Source organism: Crassostrea angulata, chromosome 3, assembly GCF_025612915.1.
Source record: "Crassostrea angulata isolate pt1a10 chromosome 3, ASM2561291v2, whole genome shotgun sequence".
Classification (NCBI taxonomy): domain Eukaryota; kingdom Metazoa; phylum Mollusca; class Bivalvia; order Ostreida; family Ostreidae; genus Magallana; species Magallana angulata.
The window spans coordinates 37,009,812-37,035,632 of record NC_069113.1 but is presented as its reverse complement, the minus strand read 5'-3'; the positions used below and the strand labels follow the sequence as shown (position 1 = coordinate 37,035,632).

The following is a 25,821-nucleotide window of genomic DNA, read 5'->3' as shown; positions in this document are numbered from 1 at the left end:
ATCGAAGAACACCTACCTATCCGTTTGATCTACATCGAGTTAATTGTTTACACTATTAAATTCAACTTGAAAGTGATATCAACTGAAATATTTATTAGCATCTTTCGCTTTGTCCATACGAAAACATTTAATAACGTTATTGTTATTTGCAGACAATTCCACGTGCAAGGTTTCACTTCCAACAGTAAGAGGCGTATTTTGTCAACATGCTCGCAAAACGAGAAGGGCAATGGCACAACCAGATCTCCCCGTTTCATTCAATACACCATGACCGATTTTAGATTTGAAGCACGTTCTCCCCATCAGCTATCTTATTTTCATTAACTCGCTCTTTTGATGTTTTAATTACTGTTTAGGTTCCGTTGTCTCTACAGTCTTTCTTTTCATCTTATTTTTTCTTATTTTTTAATTGGAGGTATCGTAGCAAGCGTTGTACTTGATTTCGTTAAGAAGCTCAAGAATCAATGGTTAAGGGTTACTTATATAAAGACAAGAATGTACGACTTGAAAAATGAAAATGTTCTTCGATTCTTATTTTGATTCTAACGAATATAATTATCGTTAACAAATGTTAATGAAGGCTTTTAACCGTGGGTTTTTTTTCGATGATGACAGAAGGACTTTTAGGGGAAAACAAATCTGACTAAGAAAACATTCACCAAATTATCAAACATCAACATACATTATGAAGCTTTCAGCAGAATGAATTTTTTAAGGAAAAAAGAAGAGACAAATTTCAAATTTCCACGACCTAACAAAAGTAGGCATTGTTTATATATTCAAACGGAAAAAAATGTTACAAAAAATATATTTAAATAATTATATCGTTTCAATTTGTTCAAATTCTCGACGTATCTCGACGCTAGAAACCAGGAATGTTGGGTATATAGAAGTCTTTAAAATTTATATTTACAAAAAAATCTCCAAGACTACTGACGATACCAAACTTCTATATCTAATACCTCTGTAATGTTAACCCGGCTTATCTTCATTGTATTATCACTTCATGCATATAAAGATTATATACTGCCTCCCTATTATTCGATGAAATTGATAGCCGGACAGAGGAAATTAGGAAATTTCTAATTAAATCGCCATTACAATATATTTAGCAGCAGACTCAATCAGACCTGTGGTTTAGTGATTAATTTACTCCTCTGATTTGATTTTCTATCAATCAGACGTTTAAGATTACAGTGATAGAATGAAAAACTAATGAACGGCGTGGAACATGTACAAGATCCCCGGATATCAATCAAGTCTTGATACACGGTCAATACTTGGCTCCAGCGACTAGTAATTCACGGCTACTTAAGCTGAGAGAGAGAGAGAGAGAGAGAGAGAGAGAGAGAGAGAGAGAGAGATGAACATTGACAGCTATATCTATCATGTGGCAATATTTATTTACTTTGGCGCATATTGAAGTTCTTTTCATTTTGTTCTATCGGCTACCGAAGCTTTTTCTGCTCAGTGGTTTAAAAAAGACGCTTAGAATTATGCAGAAGCAGTATACAATTAGCTTTCTCTGAAAGAAATGTTACTACCAAGATAATTGGTCAAACATTCATGTATTCAAAGACCGACAATTTAAATTAAAAATTTCTTTAGTAACTTTTATACAATTCAGAGACTTTTTGCGATTTCAAGCAGCGCAAAGGCCACCGTGTGAATTAAGCCCAAATACGTATTGATGCGTTGTAAACGAAAACTAATGCATTTAAAAAGAAAGCTCTTTAGAGTTTCCTTACATCAGTAAATGGAGAATTCACCCATCCTTAACCTCAAGCTTTCACTCGCTGATATTGATAATTACAGGTCATGATCGATAGGGTCAGTTGCGGTGAAAGGAAGCTAAGTAACGGGGAAGAAAGCGGGGGTCGACCGGGGTCGATCCATACATTCTGTTATCCTTTCTTAGATTTCTTTATAATTAAATCCAATGCAATGAGTGGATGGCTTTGAATGTATACCTGAATATGCGAATGAAGAAACAATTTTTTTTTAAAGACAAGGTGAAAAATGACAAGTATTGCTAAATTTATATATATTTTACTTATATGTACGGAGAGAACGATGGTTCTTTAAGCTATATCTACATGTATATATAAAGGCTATTTGAATTTAAAGAAATAAAGTATAAATGCATGATTTCATTTTCAGACGCAATATACAAAGCATGAAAATATGTTTTTGAATGTATTGTAGTACATGTATAATAAACTCTAACATTTTGGGGCATCTTAAAGTGTAAAAGAATGACTACCTCAATTCCAAACCAATCTGACATACGGAGATAGGATTAATCTGTTGTCATTTATAACCATCCCCATTAACATCAAACATCTTTCTTTCTTCAGCTAATATAGATAAAACTCACACATTTATACAAACAAACACGTTCATTAGAGTTCTGTGGAGTTGTTCAAGACTTGATTTCCGCTCTTGTCTCTTTTTATGTTTGGGAGCTAATAAACTACAAGAACTGAACAGAGCGAACTATTTTCATTCAAACAGACAAACTCAAGGCCAAGCAAAGAAGCATTCCGCAACCCAAAGGCCTTATGTAGGTTCCATTTATTCTAAACTCCACATGAGATACACTTTAAAAATATTTGAAGCATCGGCATATTCTTTAACAATTAGCTTCCACATTTTTTTCTGTTCTTTGGAATATATCAAGACCCTTAATATTATAAGGAGTCCGTTATTTTGTCACGTTTGATACAAAGTTTTTTTAAACGTTATTATATCTATGTTTTTTTAAACATATTGTTTACAATATGTTCTTTACATATTGATTTTATTCATTGATTAATAAATCTTAACAGGATTAGCTCAAAATTAATCCTTTACTCTAGAGTCGAGATTAAAGATTTTTTCAATCATTCAATTTCTTTTTAAAAGACATCTAGTAGCTATTTTTCTGACAATGTATAAATCAATATTTTGAAACTTGATTAACTTTTTTTCTCTAATGTTGAGGAAGACCATGGACGTGCATGCAGTGTTTTCAAAATATTGTACAGTATAAACATGTAAGCATTTGAGCGATGATCGATGTTTGGCCCCTTATATGGGTGTCGATGACAACCCATTCTAAATTAGATGTATATTTAAAATGGATATTTAAAAAATTCACAAAATCGCTTAAATTCGCAAAAATTTCACACAACAATATTTGCATGCATATAAATGGTAATTGTAACGACAAAACGCTTTTGCGTCCTGCTAAACATTTTACTCATAGAATCTTATCACATTTGCAACATCTCTTTTACAGCGAAAAGTTCACTTTGTTTCAGATAACAGTTTCGCTGTATCCGTATATTCGAGAGTCTGTTTTGGCAATCCTGGAAAATATCATCATTAAAGAAAAAAAAAATATTTTCTTTGTCAACGAATTTATTTTGACTATCCTATACAGTACATGGCCATATTAGATTATTAGTATTCATTAACACCAGCCTTACGTTAAGATTGTATGGTTTTTTGTTCAATAAGATTGCACTATACCCAAGGGTAGCAATAAAACTTCTTGGAAGATTCGACGTTTGAATTACCTACTCACTCACTGAAATGTTTACAGCTTTCAATCTGTTTCCAAGTATATGTCAGTTGAAATGTTAGAAATTGCTCTGATCCGCGAGCGCGTAAAATCTCATTTCCTTTCCAAAATATATTGCAAATGAAAAGAACAATTGGAACAAGCTGCTCTTCCAGAGGGAATGAAAGAGTCCATGGAACCTTTTCAGACGTGAAACTCAAACTCAAACTCAAACAAAAGCTTAACCAGACTTTTGTTCAAATAAACATATTTTTCACGGAGATAACCCTGGCTTTTGCCTGGGCTCGTAGAGCTTTCCTCTGACACTTCGTCAGCATTCGGAGTTTGAGAAATGTTTACACAGTGTATAGTAAACACTAATATTGCTTTTGCGATTCGTACGAGAAAAAAAAACGAAAAAAAATATAGAACGGCTAATTGTGATGGTACGTGTATTGATTATTTTGCTAGTTTTTCGCCATTTAGGATTTGGAATAAACTCGACATGAAAAATCTGACCAGATTGTAATGTACTTTTCCATTAATGGAGTAATCTTTGCTTCGCGTAGTGTCTTTTAAAAGATTATGACTTTAAGGCAGTTTAATACAAGACAAATAAAATGACTTTTTCCTCGGTCTTACTGAAATTGAGTATTTATGTAGCTGGCAATTTTACTGAGACTTTTTAAAATTTTCTCGCCTCAACCGATGATGCCTGGATGAAGGATCTAACATAAAGGATCACTTAAGTCAATGCGTTATTTCGCAGTTTTTCATCTTCACTGAATATTGTATACTGAATCCTTACTTAAATACAAATTATAGGTAAATCGCCACTCTCTTTGAAATGTTATCGTTTTCATTATATGTATACTCGATAGTAAATACAAAAAATTCTGGTACACAAATTCAGGTTTTATTTCATTTAATAATATATCTTAACAAGTGATGTTCTTATAGTGTATATTATATATTTTATTCGATCTGGAAGTAAAAGAAATCAGGACATCATATGTACATGAAATGTTAGATCATATTGATCTGCGAATATGAAAACATAAAAGGCGGAAGGGTTGTGCGAAATAGTTTAAAGCATTTATATAATATTGAAATTTAATGATCACTGCTGATGGATATTAAACGATAGTATGTAAGTATACATTTTATTTGTTATTATTTCTTTGTAGGAACATGTCAAATTCAAGAAGATTTTGGTTTCCTCTGATAAATTCAATAGACTTAGCAATGCCTGAATACAAAATTTTGTCCAGACATACATAGAAAAAATGTTTAAAAATACATATTCTTTTTCAGTCGAGCCAACTTATTACATGTACTACTAGTTTTTTTTAATACCAAACCAAACAATATCTATGCGTACAAATACTAGTAATCATTTGAAGAAAAAAAAATTGCAGTATTTCCCATATGTCAAATATGCCTGGAACGAAATTTTGATCTCGGTTAAGTGTCTTAAAAAAGCATTGGCCCGGGCACCATATTTTTAGCTGGATGATATGAAGTTATACCACCTTTTTAGAGATAATGGCATCGAAAATGCGATATTCACAGCTTGATTTTATGATAGTAATCTTAAGTTGAACTATTTTCAGAGGGAAACTTCCTTTTTTTATTCACCCTATAGAGGCATTTAAATCGATCGTTGCAAAATGAAAAAGCAAAAACAAATTCGAAATTCATTTTAAAAAATCGAAACGATGGAATTCGCTTAAAAAAAAAGAAAAAAAGGAAAGAAAACGATAATTCAAGATGTGAGGTTGCGATTTTTTTTAAAGACCTTTCGAAGAAAAGAGGGGGATTTTCGATCAATATGACAATCAGAGGAAATTAAAATACTAGGGGCTGGGATAAGCATCACAGAAGATTACGTGTTTAGAATCGCCGTACAATAGTTAAGTCTTATTCCTTAGAGACCTAACAATCATCCGTCCATGGTTTTTTTTCTCTTGGAGATTAACCAATACAGCTCCAATCAGAGTCTATTCTTATACTCAGACAGCAAAGACGGACATCCCTGTTCCATACGTGCTGATTGTGCTAAGATGTCTACAATTTTCCTTCAGGTTATTATAGCACGATAATTTAAAATCGTATTTGACATTCTACTTTTTTTTTGGTTACTACTAGTAAAACAAGGCGGGGTCTTTGCAAAATCTCTATTTTCGTAAATAGTTACCAAAGTTCTACTTATCATTTGTTTCCTCTAAATTTTTAAATTCATTGACAAATCTCATCGAGTCTAAAATTAATTTCTTTTCTTACAAAAAGCACCAGGAACATTTTTACATAACCAAGTCAATAAATCTTGTAACGAGCATCTCCTGCAATATTCCTTCCTCCATATCATATCAAGCTAGCGAAGACGGTTTGATTAATTTGGTCAATAGTGATATAGGAACCATTCATCAGAAACCCTTTCCCCTATGCGTTTGGTCACTTCCAGAAATCGGGCATTATTGCTCTTGCAAGAAGCTGTTCTTGTAAATAATGGCTATCTACGGGGAAGGGGTTTGGACCGTAGCGATAATGCTTTCCAATTTTTGCAATTTAATTGCGGCTCTAGACTCGAGTAAATGTACAGCGAAGATGAGACGGTCCATTTGGATTATTTGGGTATGGCCTGTAATCTATTCTGATCTCTAAGCAGTTCTATACAATCTAAAATGGAACAGAAGAAGGAAAAAGTCTTCGACACTCATCAATCGTAGCCAGACCAAATTTGTTTTGGAACGTTATGTCAAATTTGTAACTGAAAAACAACCCAGTAGTCAGATGATAACCTTTTTGAAAAGTTTTGTCAATTAGATTTCTGCTTTATGATATGTATACATTGCAATAGTGGCAGCTTGTATTTTAAGACATGGCACGAGGGAAAGTCTAGCGATACACGAAAACATTGGTTGCTCAGCGTGCGCGTAACCTCATAGATTCCCGCTTGTGTAAACGTTACGTCCATCACTGGGAGCTTTTACTGGAAGAGCTCTCGTTTATCTAGAGAGAAGTTTGGAATCAAGGAATTTAAATGCTCGTAAAAAATTTCCTTCGAGACGGCTGAAGTAAGATAAATACAAAAGCCACGTGGCCAGTAATTTGTCTGCATTGTGTATATGCTGTGGAAGTGATAAGGAATAAAACATGTACAACAGAGACAGATAGGGGCAATGTGTATTTACTGTGAGGGTGAAAAACTCCACCTGGTGACGCCGAATGTTATTAATGGATTACAGAGACTTCCCTTATGAAAATGCTATTCTGTTTTGTGCAATGGCCGTTCCCCCACGAGATGAAAAATCGAAAAATTTTCCTCTCTATATCTGCAGTGATGTAAACGTGCTGCCGTTCATTTTATCTCTATATGCCGCAAAATGACACCCTCAGTTTTACATGTAATACTATTACATTAATAGCATATCTACTAATTTTTTTTGACGAAGAAGACGCCTTGAAAATCGACGATATGCCAATTAAGGACACGGCATACCGCTGATTTAACCATCAATTCCAGCCTGTTTTTGTGCTGTATGACACATGTCAAAATCATTATCCTGAGATTGTTTTGTAAGAGCCCTGTTCATTAAAAAGGTCCCTTCTCTTTAGCAGTGAAATAGAAATACATCTTCTTCGACATATTCTATTCCAACAATTATTATACATGAAGATGTATCATGTACATTTCACTGATGTAACATTTTTTACCATTGAGAAAATCCACTATTATATGGGTTCGTTTCCTTTTTTAATATTCACTCACATGTTCAGTATATCTTTTTTTTTTGTTATGCATTTTGTCTATCACTATATATATATATATGATGTATAGTTGTATAATTTTCTTCCCAATAGTTATACTGTCACTGATAAAATGACTGATGAATTACCTGACTGTCAAATTAATTGATGACTGTTATAATGCTTATTCCGCCAGAATAGCATTTTTTTTAAAAACTCAGTAATAGCAAACCTTCAAGAACCAAATTGAGTCGGACAAACGCTTTATTTGTTCCTTCAAGTGAGCAACATTACTACAAACATGATTTTATAAAAGCTTGTCGTATGACATAATATCTTACAAATTTTTGCACTGTTCAATATTTATTGCTTGTAAATTAAGGATTGATAGACAAACTGTATTTGTACAAAGTCCGAATACAGTCTAATATGATTTGTTATAATATTTCAAAAAACTGTACAAGGTCGCAATAGAGGTCAAGGTCAGAGCTTGAGCAGTATGATTAGTTGCTTTGACGATTAATTCGACAAGACTTGCCTTGCTGACAGGCATTGACATGTCATTCATTGTAGTAAAATGTATAGCAGAAACGCCATGCATGTACAGTATTTTTAAAATGCCTTCGGAATTTCTTTTTCATACTTTTCGAAAAATAGAATTTTTCATCTCCAAATTTCTAAATGACAAAATATTTCAACATTAAATATGGTATTTATCACAATTATTTCTATGGCATACAATTATGTTTGGCCACATTTCACACGGTTCCTTTTGAACAGTCTATAACTCTGATAACTTTGACAATTTTGAGTTTGTGAGGATACACGAAGACGACAGAGGTCTCGTCTTATTGGTTAATTAGTGCGCTCTTTCACGTGTTTGCACTCAAATGAGTATTATTGAATCATAATCAACTGGAATGAGTGGGGAATGAGCATAACATAAATCATCTTTAGCTATTTGATTAGGATTCCATAAACATGAAAAATAATATCAACATTTTAAAGTTTTTTTTGTCTTTTGTCATTCTGACCAATATGTCAAATCTCTCTCTCTTTACCATACGTTTTGCAAAAAAGACCAAATTAATCCAATTAAGCTTTTGTTTACTGTCAAAGTCATTTATCACTTTGCTGTGAAGGCATTGAACTTCACAGGTTGCAGAATCTTGCTGGATAATTATAAAATAGAATGTGCAAAATTCTCTCTGAACAGCCTGGGTTGGAATTCATTACTTGGATCATCGAGATTTAGGAATTCACAACGAGCCGACCATGCTGAGAGGCAGAGCTCTGAAGCCATGAAAGCAATCAAAAAATAAACCAAAGGAATTAGCAAAGGTGTGCATAATTGCCGAGAACTTTATGACAGGTTTTCTATGGCTATGCTCCTATTGTGATGACATGTTTCTGGTTAGCTTTCGTTTGGAGATTTTTAATAAATTGGATCAGACAAGGTCATTACCTGCTTTTACGACAACATCAAGGCGACCGCCCATCACATTTAGCTTGAAAAATATCTTTAATGACATACTAAGAACACAATTTCCAGCTTTCTTCATTCGTTAGCATAATTATTGTAAAGATGCCTAAATGTTGTTTTGGGTCGAGGAGTGTGCGATCTTATATGGAACGTTTTATGGCCCTTGTAAAGCAGATTTTTTTCCCTAGAAAAAGACAGGGATGGTATTGATTTGCATAAAAGCAGATTGGGATTGCAGCCAGATGCGCCAACCAAAGGTATTAGTCCAGTCATGCTAATATAGTGATATTCTACAAAATCCCAATTCCCATTTCACATAAAAATTCCCAACCTTACATTAAATGTTTGTAAGTTTGCATACATTGAATAAGCCTTATGCAATGAGAAAAAAAATAAACACTGTATTTAACATATGTTATAGAAGATATTGACTTTTTAGAGCACCTCCAAGAATAGTTATAATGGTTTTTTTTGCAAAGTAAACAAGGTTTGTTCAGAGGTTGCTGGTACTTGGTATCACAATATAAGGTGATAATTGCTCTCTTGAGCGTTAACTGCAACAACCCAACAAACACTAACGGGTACTTTTTCCACCCCCGTCCTACGTAGATTCTTAGTTATAACTTTAATATAAAATCATAAGTAAATAATTTTTTTATTTGGAAATCTGTACATATATTTTATATCTTTCACAATAATCTTCTGACATTCGAGTAAACAATTTCCTGTGGGATATCAAATTTTCTTTCTTAGTCCATAAACATTTCGATACAGCGACGTCGTTTTATTTGCTGCACTATTTATTGGTTGTATTATACATGTCAGCTGTTGTTGGGATTTCGAAATAGATTTGAGTAGCCATTTGTCTTTCGTATTATTATCAGAATAACCAAGCGGAATGAGTTGTAGCAACATATCAATGATATAGGTCGACGTTTATGCATGTTTCCGATAAAAAAACGGTGTCGTATCCCGATTGAAGAATCTTTGACACACCCAAACTGGATTCATTTGATGATTTGATACATTACGATAAAAGATAAGAAGTTATCAAGACATATTTTTGCACGATTGAAAATGGCATTCATTCAATAATGTTGAACATAAAACGCATGATGAAATATATCTTTATCATATACTGTTAAAATTATGTTGGATCTTATAATGCATGTAAAACATTTATTGGAGCATGCAGTGTTTTAATCTTCAGAAATTAATTAACAAAACCCGAATGAAAATTCATTTCAGTAATTAATAATAAAAAGTCAATTTAAACAAATTAAAAACAATGAATTGTTATTGAAATTTCAATTAAGTCCATAGACCTGATGATGCAAATAGATGTAGACCTGGTGCAATTATTGGTATTACCAATTTCTTTAAACTTAAAAAAAAACCCATTATAAATGTTTTAGATAAGAATATTTTTATATTTGTTTTAATTGATCGACAATCAAAAAATCGTGATTGTCGAATTATAATGATTGTTTAACACTGTATTTATTTTTAAACACATGCATTAAAATAGTAGGTATTCAACATTAACAAAACTGTCTTACCTGAAATTGCTACAGGGATGTATCACCCAGTTCCCCACCCGCTTGTGTCTCATCTTCTCCCTCTGTAGAGAGTTTTTATTCCCAAACAACTTCATTGCAAGTTTATTATCCGACGGTTGAAAAAAAGAAATGATCTGCTCCTTGAGGAAGCTGGTCGGACTGGACTTGTTGTTGTACAGGTCATTGGAGGCCGTGTCGCCAGTAGGGGGCAACAGTTCCTCTCTGGGAGTCCCATACAGCGAGGTCTCATCCCCAACAAAGTGAACACGGTTTATCTCATTCTTGTAATTAACATCAGGATTCAAATAATCACTGTAGATAGAATCATCGTCTGATTCAATGGTTATTGTGATGGATGGATTCGTTGGTCGGTTACTGCATTTGGGTAGGCAAGGCATCGTCCGCTCTTTCGACTGATTGTTTACATCCAGGTGCATACGTTTGAGCTTCAAACTCGCGCTCCTTCGGGCCGGCTTAGGTGGCGTAGCACTTCCTATTGGTTGAGAATTTTTCCGGTATTGTCTTCCATTAGACTGCCTCTTCAATTTTACAGAATCCGATCTGGTAGGTTTGGGCGAGAGCGTGGCCACATGCTCTACGTGAAGCTGGAACTCCGATTCGTTCTCTGAGAGCAGCTCTTCGTTCTCCGACTCCTTTGATCGATCGCTTAGCGCACCTTGCTGATTCCGTGCCTGGTGATAGGGCGATGTCGGGTTACTGGACTCCTCGTCCGAACTGTACGACACAGGTCTGTCGTATTCTGAAATGTTTATTAGGGGATGTCCAGAGGGGTTCCGAAGACTCGACATGCTGACGGAACGTGCCGGAGGCACCTGAGGTAAATAAAAGCAGAATTTGAATTATATTTCAATACTTTGTCGTTAAATCGCATGTTATTGTTACGTATGTTTGTCAATAAATATGACGAAAACAGGTGTTTTTGCTTCCATCATAAATCATTCAAGGACTATTTTTTTTAAGAAAAGGTAAACAAAACATACAATGATAAAATACGTCACGAGCCAGTCTACAATAAGCTTACCATTATGGAATCAATACATATACTTAATCGTCAAATAAAAAGGCTGTGCAGCTTTATTTTACCAAGAGCGTCTATATTACATTGGAGATTTTTCCCCTTTTGTTTAAACAAAGAAAACTAGTTAAGGGGTAATGGATTGTCTGCAAAGAACGATAATTAAATCTGAATGATGCTGACCTGATGCTGATAGAGCTAATGTTGCGAGTTGCTGCGAAAGGAACTAACGAAATTGGAAAAGAACTGACAAAGAGATGAAGATTAATTATCTGTTTAACTTTGTGTTTCAGAGCCTTCTGGTATAGTATTCTCCACCGATACAATACTTAAACACGCCAAGAATATGTCAAGCAGCTCTCAAGGGGTATAAGATTTCAGCATGTTGCAATGTCGCCGTCGACAAATTTGCTTCAGAATGAAAGTAACTGAATGGAATTGGAGAGATCTTGATGATGAATTGGTTCGAACGCAAACTTAGAAGCAGTTATTCATTGGTGGCTACATATTAATAACTGTCCCCTTATCGGAGAAACCATGTTCTGACTTTGAACATTGATATAGAAGACATCGCATTCTGACTGTGTATTCTTTAGAAGCCAAGAACGGAAAAAAAGCAAATTTAAAAAAAATGATGAACAGTCGATATCCACTACATCTGAGAACCTTACGGCTTGCAGGAAGAATCAAATGTCAGTGACTGATTGACCGTCTGTTCACTGATATGTTAATTGTGGGCGAAGTGCTAATGTTTTAATTATCACATCATTAATAACTGAAACAATTAAAGTGTATTGCATACAGCGCAGATTAACACACGTGTGACAGACTATTGAAAAAAGTTAAATAAGAAAAGGTTATTAAACACCTGCAACGAAAAATAAAAACCGTTCGATTGAAACTTAAGAATTTCCTCACGTTCTACCCTGAACAAATTTGCCCATGTGACGCAAAAGTTAACATATGTCTCGTGTCGGATGGGGGGGGGGGGTGTTTTACCATAGTTTAATAAAAAAAAAAACAATTAAAGCAAGCAAAAGAATAAAGGCACATTAATATCAATATTTGACTACTCTTACAGTACGAATCCCAAAGAGACAACACTCATTTACCCCTCCCCCAAGTACTTCAAAGTATGCATGCAAACGATCTAAGAAATACAATTTTGCCCATATTTCTATTTTGCATTGTATTTATTGCTCAAATGCGTTCGTCACTAATCTGTTAAGATATACATACATGTAAATCAATTGGCTGAATACAATCAGAATAAAATTATGAATTCGCGAGAAAAAGAACATTTTTGTCGATATCCTTGTTTGCAGGAAAATAGACGTGTAATGTGTAAAATAATTTAAATCCGTTTCCTCATACCTACTTAAACAGCACCACTAACGAAACCGATTCTTTTTTTTTTTGTAGGATAAAAACAAACTTAATTGATCAAGTATGAGAAATTAGTCTAATAATTTGCAAAAGATTACATTTTATTGTATATAAAGACAATACGATATGATATTCAGCATATGATACTATTATAGGGTCGGTTTGACGTGTGAAAGCGGAGACTGTAGCAAACGGTTCATTATCTGATATGTTTAAGGCAGTGAGATCTTTTACAATGATGTCCACTGGAGGTAAATCGGTCATTCTCCTCTATGACGCCAACCATTCCGAGAATTATCACAGAACAGACGTCCGTTCGCTTTTTTTGCGTCATTTTGGAATCAAACTTATTATGAGAACATCGACAATAAGTCACTGCTTCGTCCATGTACTCTAAAACATATAGTCTTGTTGTCAACTCACCCATCCTCACACCTCTTACCCCCCTTTTAAGTCTGCAAGGTTGGAATATATTGAACCCAATTTAATTTATTTACATGTTTATATGTCACCAAATTAAGAATTGTATATAAAAAGCGGATTTTTTTTTAATTCATTCCATAGCGATTGCTTTTAGAAAGCAGCTCAAGTGTTTTAAAAGATTCAAATATCCCCCATTTTTTCAACAAAAGTACACATACGTGACGTATTGTAAATACAAAACAGAAAAGACCGGTGAAACGTCAAATGAATACCGTTCCTCTTTTAATCTTAAGGTCAGAAACTTTGGACCAACATTTCGAACAATAGGAAGCGCACTAAGGCTTTTATTAATAGATTAAGATAAAGTTCAATGTTGTTTACATTCTTAGCTTCGCGTTTTTCTCGCTAGTGAGTCTCCGAAGTAGTGTGTGGATCTCATGAATTGAAAGAAAAAAAAAGCCTGGAGAGTCTTAAATAAAGTAGAAGCTTTAATCATTAATCTTGCATTTGATGAGGAACCCATTTCAAGATAGAGAAGAGAGATACTGGAAGTTTTCCTAACCTCGCTAATTAAACAGTAACCGGCTACAGGTATTCCGAGGTATGTGGTGTGCTCAGCATGACCCACTGAGCTGAGGAAGGAAATAAATAAAAAAAAAAAAATAAAAAAAAAAAAATGAAATTCCTTTGGGGAGAAATTATCTTAATCAAGTAGGTCTATCTTATCAGTGCATTAATTGCCATCAGTAATGATTTATTATAATAAGAAAAGGATCGATTTTTTTTCCTTTCAATTTTCCAGTTTCGTAATTACCGATTCAGCTTCAAAAGCTGCCATTTTTGCGAATACACGTACATGGATGTATCCAAAACGGACATAAAATATTGTTATTACAGATCATCAAAAGTCGTTATACAAATGCATGTACGTGAATGCACCTTACGTAATGGAAGTTATTTTCAATTATCGATACTCTTAAAAGGGAAACAATATTAAACTTGCACGATTTTTACAATTGCTTATTGAAGATACTGATCCCTTGATACATCGACATTCTCTCGTACATAATCTCTCTCTCTCTCTCTCTCTCTCTCTCTATCTCTCTCTCTCTCTCTCTCTCTCTCTCTCTCTCTCTCTCTCTCTCTCTCTCTCTCTCTCCTCTCTCATGTAAAATAGATTTAGGTTTTGTACATGTACGTGTCTTTTTCTTTGCTTTATTTTTGTTTGTTTGTTTGTAGTTGTTTTTTGGGTTGTTTTTTTTTTGTTTTTGTTTTTTTTTTTTTGTTTTTTTTGGGGGGGGGGGGTTAGTACAAAGAATCATTTTCTTTTTCGGACCAAACTTGCATAAATTATTTCTACTGCAGCAAATGAAACAGATGACAGAGGGAAAATGCTCTATTGATTCTTTCTTTGTTGTGATGAGAAAAATTGAATTGTCATGGAATTAAAAGAGCGTCAAAGGCGATTGGAACATGTTCAACAACAAATTTAATTCGATATTAAATAAACGGTCATTAGATTAATTATCAACAATAACATTTATACATGTACAATGAAACACGTCAGATGTCGGTGGCCTAGCAAAATCCAATTTCTGTGTACCAAGCGCGATAACTCACATCTCTTATGCCAGCCATTTATTCGATATATTAAGAGAGAGAGAGAGAGAGAGAGAGAGAGAGAGAGAGAGAGAGAGAGAGAGAGAGAGAGAGAGAGAGAGAGAGAGAGAGAGAACTACAAACAAAGAAGGACCTCTGGTGTTTTTTATCAATAAAAAAAGCGATTTTTTTTCTACATTAATCCAATAAAACAATTAATACCAGAATGTAAATGAGAATGCCTTAGCAGCTAGGTGTTTTGTGTATTTTGTCATCAATGCATGCACTGATCAAGGCCAGCCACTGATGTTGGGATGAATTATCACCTGGCGTCACACGATCGTCAGGTAGCAGTGTATTACATCTGCTTACGTCTGGACTAGGGAATCATCCTCGGTAAGCACAGCTTTAAAGTGACAAATGAGGGCTATTATTAGTGACCCAACAAGTCCCCTATTAATGCTGCTACATGTAAATCTATGCAAGTTATACCAGTAACGCCCACGATATGTAAAAAAAAACAGAACCCACAAACAAAAACAAAACCATCAAATACACAAACAAACGCACACACAGCGCAATATGTTTTTTTTTTTCTTTTTTTTTTTTAAATCAATTTTAACTTTAACTTATGTTTGAATTGCCCTTGCTTACGGAGCCTGTTGACATTCAACCATCTTTATTCGACATACTAAATTCACTAATCCATTCCCAATTAACATACTGAGTTCTTTTTAGATTAAAGGTTTTGTTCCGTATCATATACATGTAATTTATAGCTATGAATTTTTTTAAAATTCCTGGTATGATTTGTCAAGATAACAACCCTCGTCGACATACTGAACAAACAAGTTATTTGGGAAGTTGTACATGACATTGTATCATTATTACTTCCGTTTTTTAATTTCATTTTTTAATAAAAGGTCAAAGATCAACAAAGTGGTACATGTACGGCAAATTCGCCCCCATTCCCCCCCCCCCCCCCCCCCACATCAAAACGTATCCGAGTACTACCTAGCCTTACTTTATGAACTTATTATTAGCTCACCTGAGCTGAAAGCTCAAGTGAGATTTGTCCGTTGTCTGTCGACGGCGTTGTCGTTGTAAACTTTTCACACTTTCTTCTTCTTTTCCAGAACCACTGGGCAGATTTCAACCAAATTTGGCACAAAGCATCACTGGGTGAAGAGGATTCAAGTTTGTTCAAATGAAGGGCCACGCCCTCTTTAAAGGGGAGATAATTGAGAATTATTGAAAATTTGTTGGTATTTTTCAAAAATCTTCTTCTCAAAAACTATTTGGCCAGAAAAGCTTGAACTTGTGAGGAGGCATCCTCAGGTAGTGTAGATTCAAGTTTGTTCAAATCATGGTCCCCATGGGTAGGGTGGGGCCACAAAAGGGGTTTCAAGTTTTACATAGTAATATATAGATAAAATCTTTAAAAATCTTCTTCTCAAAAACTATTTGGCCAGAAAAGCTTAAATTAAAATGGAAGCATCCTCAGGTTGTGTAGATTCAAGTTTGTTCAAATCATGGTCCCCGGGGGTAGGGTGGGGCCACAACAGGGGGATCAAGTTTCTTCTTAAAAACTATTAGGCCATATAAGCTCAAATTAAAATGAAAGCATCCTCAGGTAGTGTAGATTCAAATTTGTTCAAATCATAGTCCCTGGGGGTAGGGTGGGGCCACAATAGGGGGATAAAGTTTTACATAGGAATATATAGAGAAAATCTTTAAAAATCTTCTTCTCAAAAACTATTAGGCTAGAAAAGCTAAAATTAAAATGAAAGCATCCTCAGGTAGTGTAGATTCAAGTTTATTCAAATCATAGTCCCTGGGGGTATGGCGGGGCCACAATGGGGGAATGGATTTTTACATAGGAATATATAGAGACTATCTTTAAAAATCTTCTTCTAAAAAACTTTTAGGCCAGGAAAGCTCTAGTGTGTGTGGAAGCATCCTCAGGTATTAAAGATTCAAGTTTGTTCAAATCATGGTCCCCGGGGGTATGGCGGTGCCACAATGGGGGAATCGATTTTTATATAGGAATATATAGAGAAAATCTTTAAAAATCTTTTTCTCAAAAACTATTAGGCCAGAAAAGCTCAAATTTGACTGGAACCATCCTCAGATAATGTAGATTCAAGTTTGTTCAAATCATGGTCCCTGGGGGTAGGGTGGGGCCACAATTGGGGTATGGATTTTTAAACAGGAATATTTAGAGAAAATCTTTAAAAAAAAATTTTTTTCAACTACCGGTATTAGGCTAGGAAAGATCAAATTGGCGTGTAAGCATCCTTAGATAGTGTAGAATCAAGTTTGTTCAAATCATGGTCCCTGGGGGTAGGGCGGGGCCACAATGGGGGATAAATTTTTATATAGAGAGAAAATCTTTAAAAATCTTCTTCTGAAAACTATTAGGCCAGGAAAGCCCAAATTTGAGTGGAAGCATCCCCAGGTCGTATGGATTCAAGTTTGTTTAAATCATAGTCCCGGGGTACAGCGAGGCCACAATGGGGGATGAATTTTTATATAGAAATATATAGAGAAAATCTTTAAAAATCTTCTTTTTAAAAACTATTTGGCCAGAAAAGCTGAAACTTGTGTAGAGGCACCCTCGGGTAGTGTATAAATTCAATTTTGCAAAATCATAGTCCCTGGAGGTAGGGCGGGGCCGCAATGGCGGGTTGAATTTTTACATAGGAATATATAGAGAAAATCTTTAAAAATAATCTTGGAAAGTTTTCAGTCCAAAACTCAGTACTTTGTTTGAAACCTCAGGTTATGCAGATTTAAGTTTGATGAAACCATGATTCCCTAGAGAAATGTGGGGCCACAAAATGGGGGGGGGGGGGGGTATATAGGATTAGAGAAAAATCTTCTTAGAGGTACAACAACAAAAGGGGCTTGATATTTACCAAAAAAAACTGTGGATAAAAATTGGCAGATTTTCAAATTTTTTTTAGCAAAATCTACTGTACTTAGTTGTAAAGATATTTTGATTTCGATACAACTGTAATGCTAATTTGATCAGAGTTAAGGCTCAGGCTTGTATAATATTAAACTGAGCGAACGGAGATGCTTACGATTGGATAAATCTACTTTACTAACACTGGACAAAGAATCTCGTTAAGTACTTAAGATATCTCACTGGGTACATTTCAAAAGTCAATAGTAGTTAAACATTCATGTCAAATTTGAGAGGAGATTACCCACCATACAGTTCACAAATGAGAGGTAAATATTGAAATTTTGACAGACACAAATACAATCGCAGCTTCTCGGGCCTTTCCGAGAAGCTGCAATTGACACAAATACAGACGGAAGGACAAAAAAAGGACAAAAACATTATGCACGACCTTCCTGGATATAAAAATAGGAACATTAGTTAAGAAGGTTCGTCAGTATTAGCATCTCCATATGATGTAAATAAATGAGTTTTATTATTATCATTTCTGCAAGTTGTATAATAAAGAGGGTTCAAAATGTCCCAATAATTACTCTCAGAAACTTTATGTCAGTTCGTTATCTTTCCCTTTGCCCGTTTTTATGAAGAGTTAATATGATTCATTTTACCCCTTTACAAATGTTATAGAACATAATAAAGGTATTTTTATCTCATGTGTTTTTCCTTTGAACTAAGCCTATCTGCCGACTCGGATAAAAATGATGTTAATTTAGTGTATCTTTAGGATCAAAGTTACAATCTTCTAAAAAGTACGAAACCTATCATTAGCTGGGGCCACTATGTTCAGAAAACTTAGGTGCATTCATATATAATTTACTTTGATTATATTTATATATTCATATATTAATCTTTTACAGATTATGGGTTTTTTTTCTTTGAGGGAATTTCCTATCAAGTCAATCGATTTCTTATTGTTTTAAATTAAAGAAGAGAGATAAAAATGTTTTAAACGCAAAGAAATCAAAATCTGCAGATTTTACAGTGTTGTTTTTTTCACTTATTTTTGAAACATGCTTTCCCTTCCCCGATGTCCGGAATTTGCATGATTGGACGGAGTTGGTTTGATATTTTATTGAGGAGCGTGATCGGGCACCGACCTCTCTACAAATGTAAAAGCCCTTTATTACACTCACCATCTGAGGGTATGTACAAGGGAACCGCCAGTATGAAATCACGTGTTCACAGTAAACATTGATCTGTTTAAAGTCGCAAGGAATGTCTGTGGTTTTGTTTTACGAAATAATCGCAGAAAATGTCAAAATAATAGCATTTGGGCTTTTGGGGGAATCATTAAGAAGATAAATGTCCTAATAACATCTTGAATGATTTGAGAGTATTTCTCTTTCTTTAACTGTATTTTGGACACAGATCTATATGGAATTCTGAGATCGTTGAAAAACAACTGAATAATCACAAAGTATAATATTAACTATTTTACAATGTAAACCTTTGGAAATATACCCAGAATCTTCAGCAAGGAATCGTTATCAATCAAAGTCTGCAGGAAACTCTTTTTCAAATATTAATCATTTTGCAATATCAAACAAAATCAAATAATTATGGATACATATTTTTTTTGCAATTGTTGTTTGTAACATATTGATTTTTTGATTCATAAATATAAAAATAGAGGTGATAAGTGATAAAGCAAAAACCCTCCCGATATTATTAACAGCAGTCCCATTAATCAAGTATGACCTTGCTATCATGCCATGACATAACACGTTGGGGACATGTTAGAAGTGTGTTTCTTTCATGATCAAGAGCAACAGATCGGGATTGGAGAGGCGATCTTTATGATTCAGCGGCGGGGATTTGGAGACAATCACGATGACGGGTCAAATGAGGACGTCTCTTGATGGTTGAGACAACCGACGACATTAACTGCCTCGGTCCGAATGGAATATCTCCGATACAAATTATAGGTTGGTCAACACTAGGAGGGGCATTGACACTTATAATAATGATCAGATCCAGAGGCTTTGTTTTCGTCAAGCGCTAGTGCTAGTATCTATTTAACCCGGATAGTGTTTAAAAAACCCAGAATTTAACACATTAAACACTGGCTTACAGATGTATTGTCTAGTTGAAACAAGCAAGTATTTTTCTTTCTCGCACAAGAAAGCATGCAAATGTGTACTGCAGAAAACAAGTTATCCATCCAGATTGGTCATGTTAATTAATAAAAGTAACTTTTAAAGAGTAAAAGAGCTTTGGCGTTTATCATTCGAGTATGGTAAGATGGAAAATGGAAGATACCTTACATGGGGCAAGCGCAATGTCATTTCATAGTTTTTTGTTTGTTTGTTTGTTTTTACCGTAAAAACGATGTACTAGTAATGAAAAGATTTAAGGACAATGTGACCAGAATCTGTTTTCAAAAAATTACAATGCACAAATTGAAAGAGAGAATGTAATGTTTACTAACTTTCATTTCATATTTCGAAATTTCTGACCTCCCCTAACGTTCTTTCATTAAAACCGTTCAGCGTTTCAAAAATAAACATCAATATTATTAGTGCATCAGCGAATACAGGACCAATTGTAGTCTCTCCGAATTTATCGCTAACATAGATCCATTAGATGCCAAGAATAAACGTATGTCTAAGCAAATTAAAAATACACATTAACACTATTGGCAATTTCCAGACAAAATACTCAAGCGCTATAACAAGAACACAATGTTTTATAGACTCTATTCATTAGGCCGGCGGTCTCAAATTGTTTCAAAAGTTAGTTGTCACCCAGAAACAAGACCATTTTCCAATAATGAAAATAGCTGAATATCTGACGTTGACACTGCTGTTGCTGCAACGTGATGGTGCAATATTTGAATAAATCGTTGCTTTATTAATTTTTTAAAAATTAATGTTACAAAAGAGAGGGCTGCGCATTGTCATGGGAGCACTTTCAGTCAAGGTAACACAAATTCTTTTTGATGAATAGTAGAAAAAACAAAAATTAATATTTCTAATTGCAGTAGTAAAATGTTTTGCCCATACCTATTTGTAAGCAATTCGAAGCTTTGCGTTTCGTTTGCATCAAATCAGAAAGCCAACCTTAATGATCTGCAATAGTCGTATGGACCTTCTGTTTTCTTGATTGTCATAATTGTCATTATCTCTTAGACCCAGGTAATAGATGTCGAATGGACTGAATACCTTTACCGAATAAATGGTCCGTAAATGCAACATAGAATCCTCCAAACAGATAAAAAAATGTTAAGGAAATCCCTTTATTCAGCCGTATCCCCTGATTCGTAGACTTCAATTAGAATCCTCAATCAGTTTTTCACAATAAACACAATCCTAAGGTTTTTTCCAGAATACTGTTACTCTCCTCACGAGCTATGTTGATATCTCATTTTGAACTCATCACAGCACTTTGTTTTTGGTTTTTCCTATCTTAAGGTACTATACGTATTTTTTTCTCTTCTAATCTGAATTCTTTCTGGATGGAAGCAGCAGCCTTAACGATCTTGGACGGTGATTGATTGTTCCCCGTTTTAAGAATGAAATAATTAAACGAACTTCTTTAATGATCGATGATCGGTTTATAGGTGGACTAAAGGTTGAGCAGGATTTTCTTTTTTTAATACATTTGCCTACCATCTACCATTACGACACGGAAGGTTTAAAAACCCAAAATATGATCGATTCTTACTTTTTTTGCATGCATGAAACTATTTCGTTAAACATTGGATAGGCTCTGGCTTAGCTGTGATATTGACTTTCTCAGCTCTGTTGAATACCGTTGGTAAACACGGTGCCTCTCTATTTATAATGTTGGGATGCAGGTTATAAAGATTTTTGATCTCCTGAACTGTTACATAAAATATCCCTTTGTTTTCCCACAACACAAATCAATTGATACATTTCGTATTTTGAAAACTGGCCCATTATTAACAAACTTAATACACGTACATTGCAGTAATTAACAAATAATAAACGTAGGTAGATAACAAACTAACTCACAATAATGCCTTACAATCAAGAGTTTTTCAATGTGCAAATTGTTTCTGTGTAAACCATCTCTTTAAAGTCAGCAAAAGAGAAGAGCACTGGTTTCTAAAGATTTTCTTTGGAAACACTGAAAAGACTGACAACCAACATTATTCTAGGTACCCATACGTGATATATCCCAATAAAGATAAGAATTTAATGAAATTACTAAACTTGAATGCTGTAATCACTTAAAGGACAAAGGAGTGCCGCATGCAACTGCAAAAGCAGTCTTTTTTTTTTATCCGAAAGCTTTTTAAAACGTTAAAGGAGACATTGCTTCGGGGTTTGGTGAGGCCGATAATCCGATTACCATATTAAGAGCTGCTGTTGAGTTGTTAAGCATGCATCCCAGGAAATGCAATAATATTGCAGCTCCAACGGAAACGTGACGTCATCAGAGGGTCGGGCGAAAATAGAAAGATCCATTTTGCGTTATTGACTTGCTCAATAATTATGACACAATATTGATCAATAGATTTCATTTTTTTGAAACTCTCATTCATGAATATGGGAGTGCTCTTGTATATATATGGAATAAATTCAGTCGGTTCCATTATGAAATTACCTCATTAAAACAAACTTGGGACGTATTTAAATGAGTTCCCTGGCGTCTTCCCCCATGATGAATTTCTAAGCTGCGCTTTTAACTGTAATTTTTCTATCATGACAATCAAAAACCTGAAATGACTCTCGTAACCACGAACCCAAAGGAGACATTTGTGTTTTTAGGTTTTTCTTTTATTACTAATAACTTTTGACTATTGTATTCCATTTATTTTTAATGTTGTGGATTTGTAATTTTACTTCTACTATTACCTACTAGTATTTACGACTGGTCATGATTTTTAAAAAAGTGTGAATTCTGAAAGCCATAACAATAAAATAAAGAAAATAGAAAATTATATAATTAGAACACACTAATTTGCCAGCAGTAGTTGCAATGTGTCAAATTGAAAGTAATAATTACAGAACTTGAATAAATCTTCCTTTCTAGTTTATTTGAGCCTGCTTTTACACGTCAGTCGAAAGTGACACGTGTATTCCGGCTATGAGTGTATGTAGTCTTCGAAGGAAATTTCGCACGATCCTTAAAACAAACGAAAAACTCATATCGACCTTAAGGTTACAAACTTCCTCTCAGTTAGCTTTCCTTGAGTGGGAATGCTTCTGTCACAAAACAATGTACAGTCATGCATATCAAGCACTTGAAATCGAATATGAAATCAACAGGATTCCTCCCTGTTGTCTCAAATAGAAGGGTTCAGAAAATTGCACTATGGTTGTGATCATATACCATGTCCCACTCACATCTCTAACAAAGAAATACTGTTCTAAAGCAGGTTGCTTGCTGAATGAGTTTGATAACAGCAGATAAATGTCTTATGACTTGAAAAAGTTCTTGATTGTTTTTTCAACACCTGAACAAATCAAAAAGAGCACATGCGTCATTGCCTGATCATTTGGCATATCCAGCTTGTAAACGATAGCGATTTTCTGCAAAACTGTCTACTTTTTCTTGTCAAACTGTAGAGACGTTTATATTTTCTTTGAGTCGGTGAAAGATAAGATCAGGAAAAGAGGAGAAAGGGTGGGAATAAAAATCAAATATTTGTGGTTTTGGATCAGTCTTGAAGACGTTAGCTACTTCATACATTAGTACAAATAACACGCCACTGCACTTATAAAGTGATTTTTTAGAAGTAAAGATTTGCCAATCAGCAACGAAAATGCATGAAAATCAATTGAAACTTTTAGCATGTGCAGCAGTGCAAATAGAGATTATATGCATAATCCCAAATCATTTAAAGCAGATTGCAAGGGAATTTGACGCAACACTTGTCAGATTGATTACCCCCGCATACCAATCCCTTGACCAAACCTACAGCAGACGAACATATGGAAGCAGTTGGACAGATAAAAAAGTTCGCCAAAGACAGTCGGTAATTTCCACCGACTGAGCGTAAGATGAAACGATAAAGAGACAGTTTCCTTTCTATTAAAAGACTGAAAATTCCTTCAAACAGATTGCCTTCCTTTTCATGACGTAGAGAAGGGGGAGAAAACGATTTAAGGGTCTTAACATTTTCATTAAGCACAGAGTTCCGATATTAGAACGTCATAAACGTATATTTGATTGTTAATCTTGTCTTGGCGTTATTGAATTCGAGGGAGAAATAACGAGCTGTAGCGGCATACCAAAGCTAAAAATAATTTCCCTGTGGGAAATATCACGGTTTCCTTGTTAAAACTTTCAATATAAAGAATGTTTCAGATATTTGATTAAAAGTTAGTTATTTTATGTTTTCATGTTCACAAAATTTCACGTTATCGTTGGTTTATTATAACAGTACGATAACGGATATAGAACATCTTTACCCTCTGTAGTATTTATGTAAACGTGTAGTAAAATTACATACCAAGGACACTTTAATTTAAGGGATGCACAAGGAATTCATATAATTGTCTTTACTACTAAAATGTAGAACATTATATATATATATATATATATATATATATATATATATATATATATATATATATATATATATATATATATATATATATATATATATATATATATATATATTCATTGTATACAGTATCGATTGGGTTTACAATGTATATTTAATGTGCTTTGTCATATGTTATGTACCAAGATTCAATCAAAAACTTGATTAACGTTTAAGCTATATGTTGTACTTTGCGTGATCTCTTTAAACACTCATAATGAAATTCCATATCAATCTAATTAATTTATTTCCTCCAGGAAACCTTAATGTGATTTCCAATGATATAAAATACATAGATGCACAATGAATACTTAGAAGCCATTATAGATCTTCGTTCGCAGATTTCTTCTCGATTTGCCCAAAGATTTATAGAGTACGGGAACGAGAACATCAATTATAGAACGGAACCCAGGCTTCTGTTTCAGAATGGACTCAGTCTTCATGCAGGCTGCTCGATAAAAAATGTCTTGATTTTAGGACTTTGACTATTTTTGTCCGTTTTATGGCGGCGTATTTCCCAACTTTTTTTATATGCTTGTTGTTTTCTGAATTGTTTTATTACATGTGTATGTATTTTGATCAAAGATCAATAGATATATTTCGGTTGGATATTCCATCAGCGTATATTAGGTTGAACTTTCTGCTCTTATGAATATGTTTTGAAGATGTAGCAATACATTAGACTAAGTAATAACGAACACAGCAAGAAGAGAGGCTTCATTAAAAAAGTGTATTTTATAGGGAAAACTATGCAGGAATATTAGGTCTCTAAATACATGATCTACAAAACAGCGATAGTGATTTATAAAAATCTAAAACCATTGTGAAAAATTTCTATTAAGAAGGCTTGAGGGTCAACAAATTAATCATTAGATCCATCTCATATTTTTAAAAATAATTTAGCTAGTAACTAATATTTAGTAAAGAAAAATTGCATTTATTTTCACTTTTAGATTTGGAATGTTTTCATGTACCTTTATATAGAACTCTTCTATTTATGGAGATCTATACTGTTTGAAAATTTGCCATGACCATCTGGCCCTCTTAAACACATTAACTAAATCACCAAGTCTTACGAATTCTAAAATGGCTAGACAGTTGGCTGTCCAAACTGTAGGGTTGCAAAAGACAGTTATAGACAATTTCAAGGGCAGAATAAAGTGTTAGATCGTATTGCACTACTTTCTGTGTGTAATAAAAGACAAGAATCAGACAGAGTAATTTCTTAATGACTGATTTACTAGACCTTCCTAGAGTGTCCAAGTCAATAAAGCGCATTAATAGTGGTCCAAGATGCCAAAGGGTCGAAACATAAAGCCGTGATGCTGAGCATGACCATTGTTATCCGATAACTGAGCTTATGGGTAAAATTAATAAAATTATTGTTTTCATTTTATAAAACCATATTGTCAAAGTCTTATATTTTTTTTTAATTAAAATGTATAATTTTTTAAAAAAAATTATCGAGTCAAACCATGTAGCATTTTGCCTGCAGTGTAAAGTACGGTATCTCATGGCATGAAAATAGAAGTAATGTTTTTGAAAGTCCAATATATGTA

The 25,821-nt window shown here is 34.2% G+C and overlaps 1 protein-coding gene across 7 annotated transcripts in view; it reads right to left on the bottom strand.

Moving 5' to 3' along the window:
* LOC128177548 (potassium/sodium hyperpolarization-activated cyclic nucleotide-gated channel 3-like) overlaps positions 1-25,821 on the bottom strand; it is a 62,199-nt gene that overhangs the window by 13,603 nt on the left and 22,775 nt on the right. For 6 of the 7 annotated variants that reach the window (XM_052844287.1, XM_052844286.1, XM_052844290.1 and 3 more), the window contains exon 2: positions 10,337-11,169. In XM_052844287.1, coding sequence (XP_052700247.1) covers positions 10,337-11,169 — 833 coding nt within the window. Of the gene's footprint in view, positions 1-10,336; positions 11,170-20,750; positions 21,346-25,821 lie in introns of those variants that run through there. The other variant, XM_052844292.1, reaches the window with a different exon arrangement.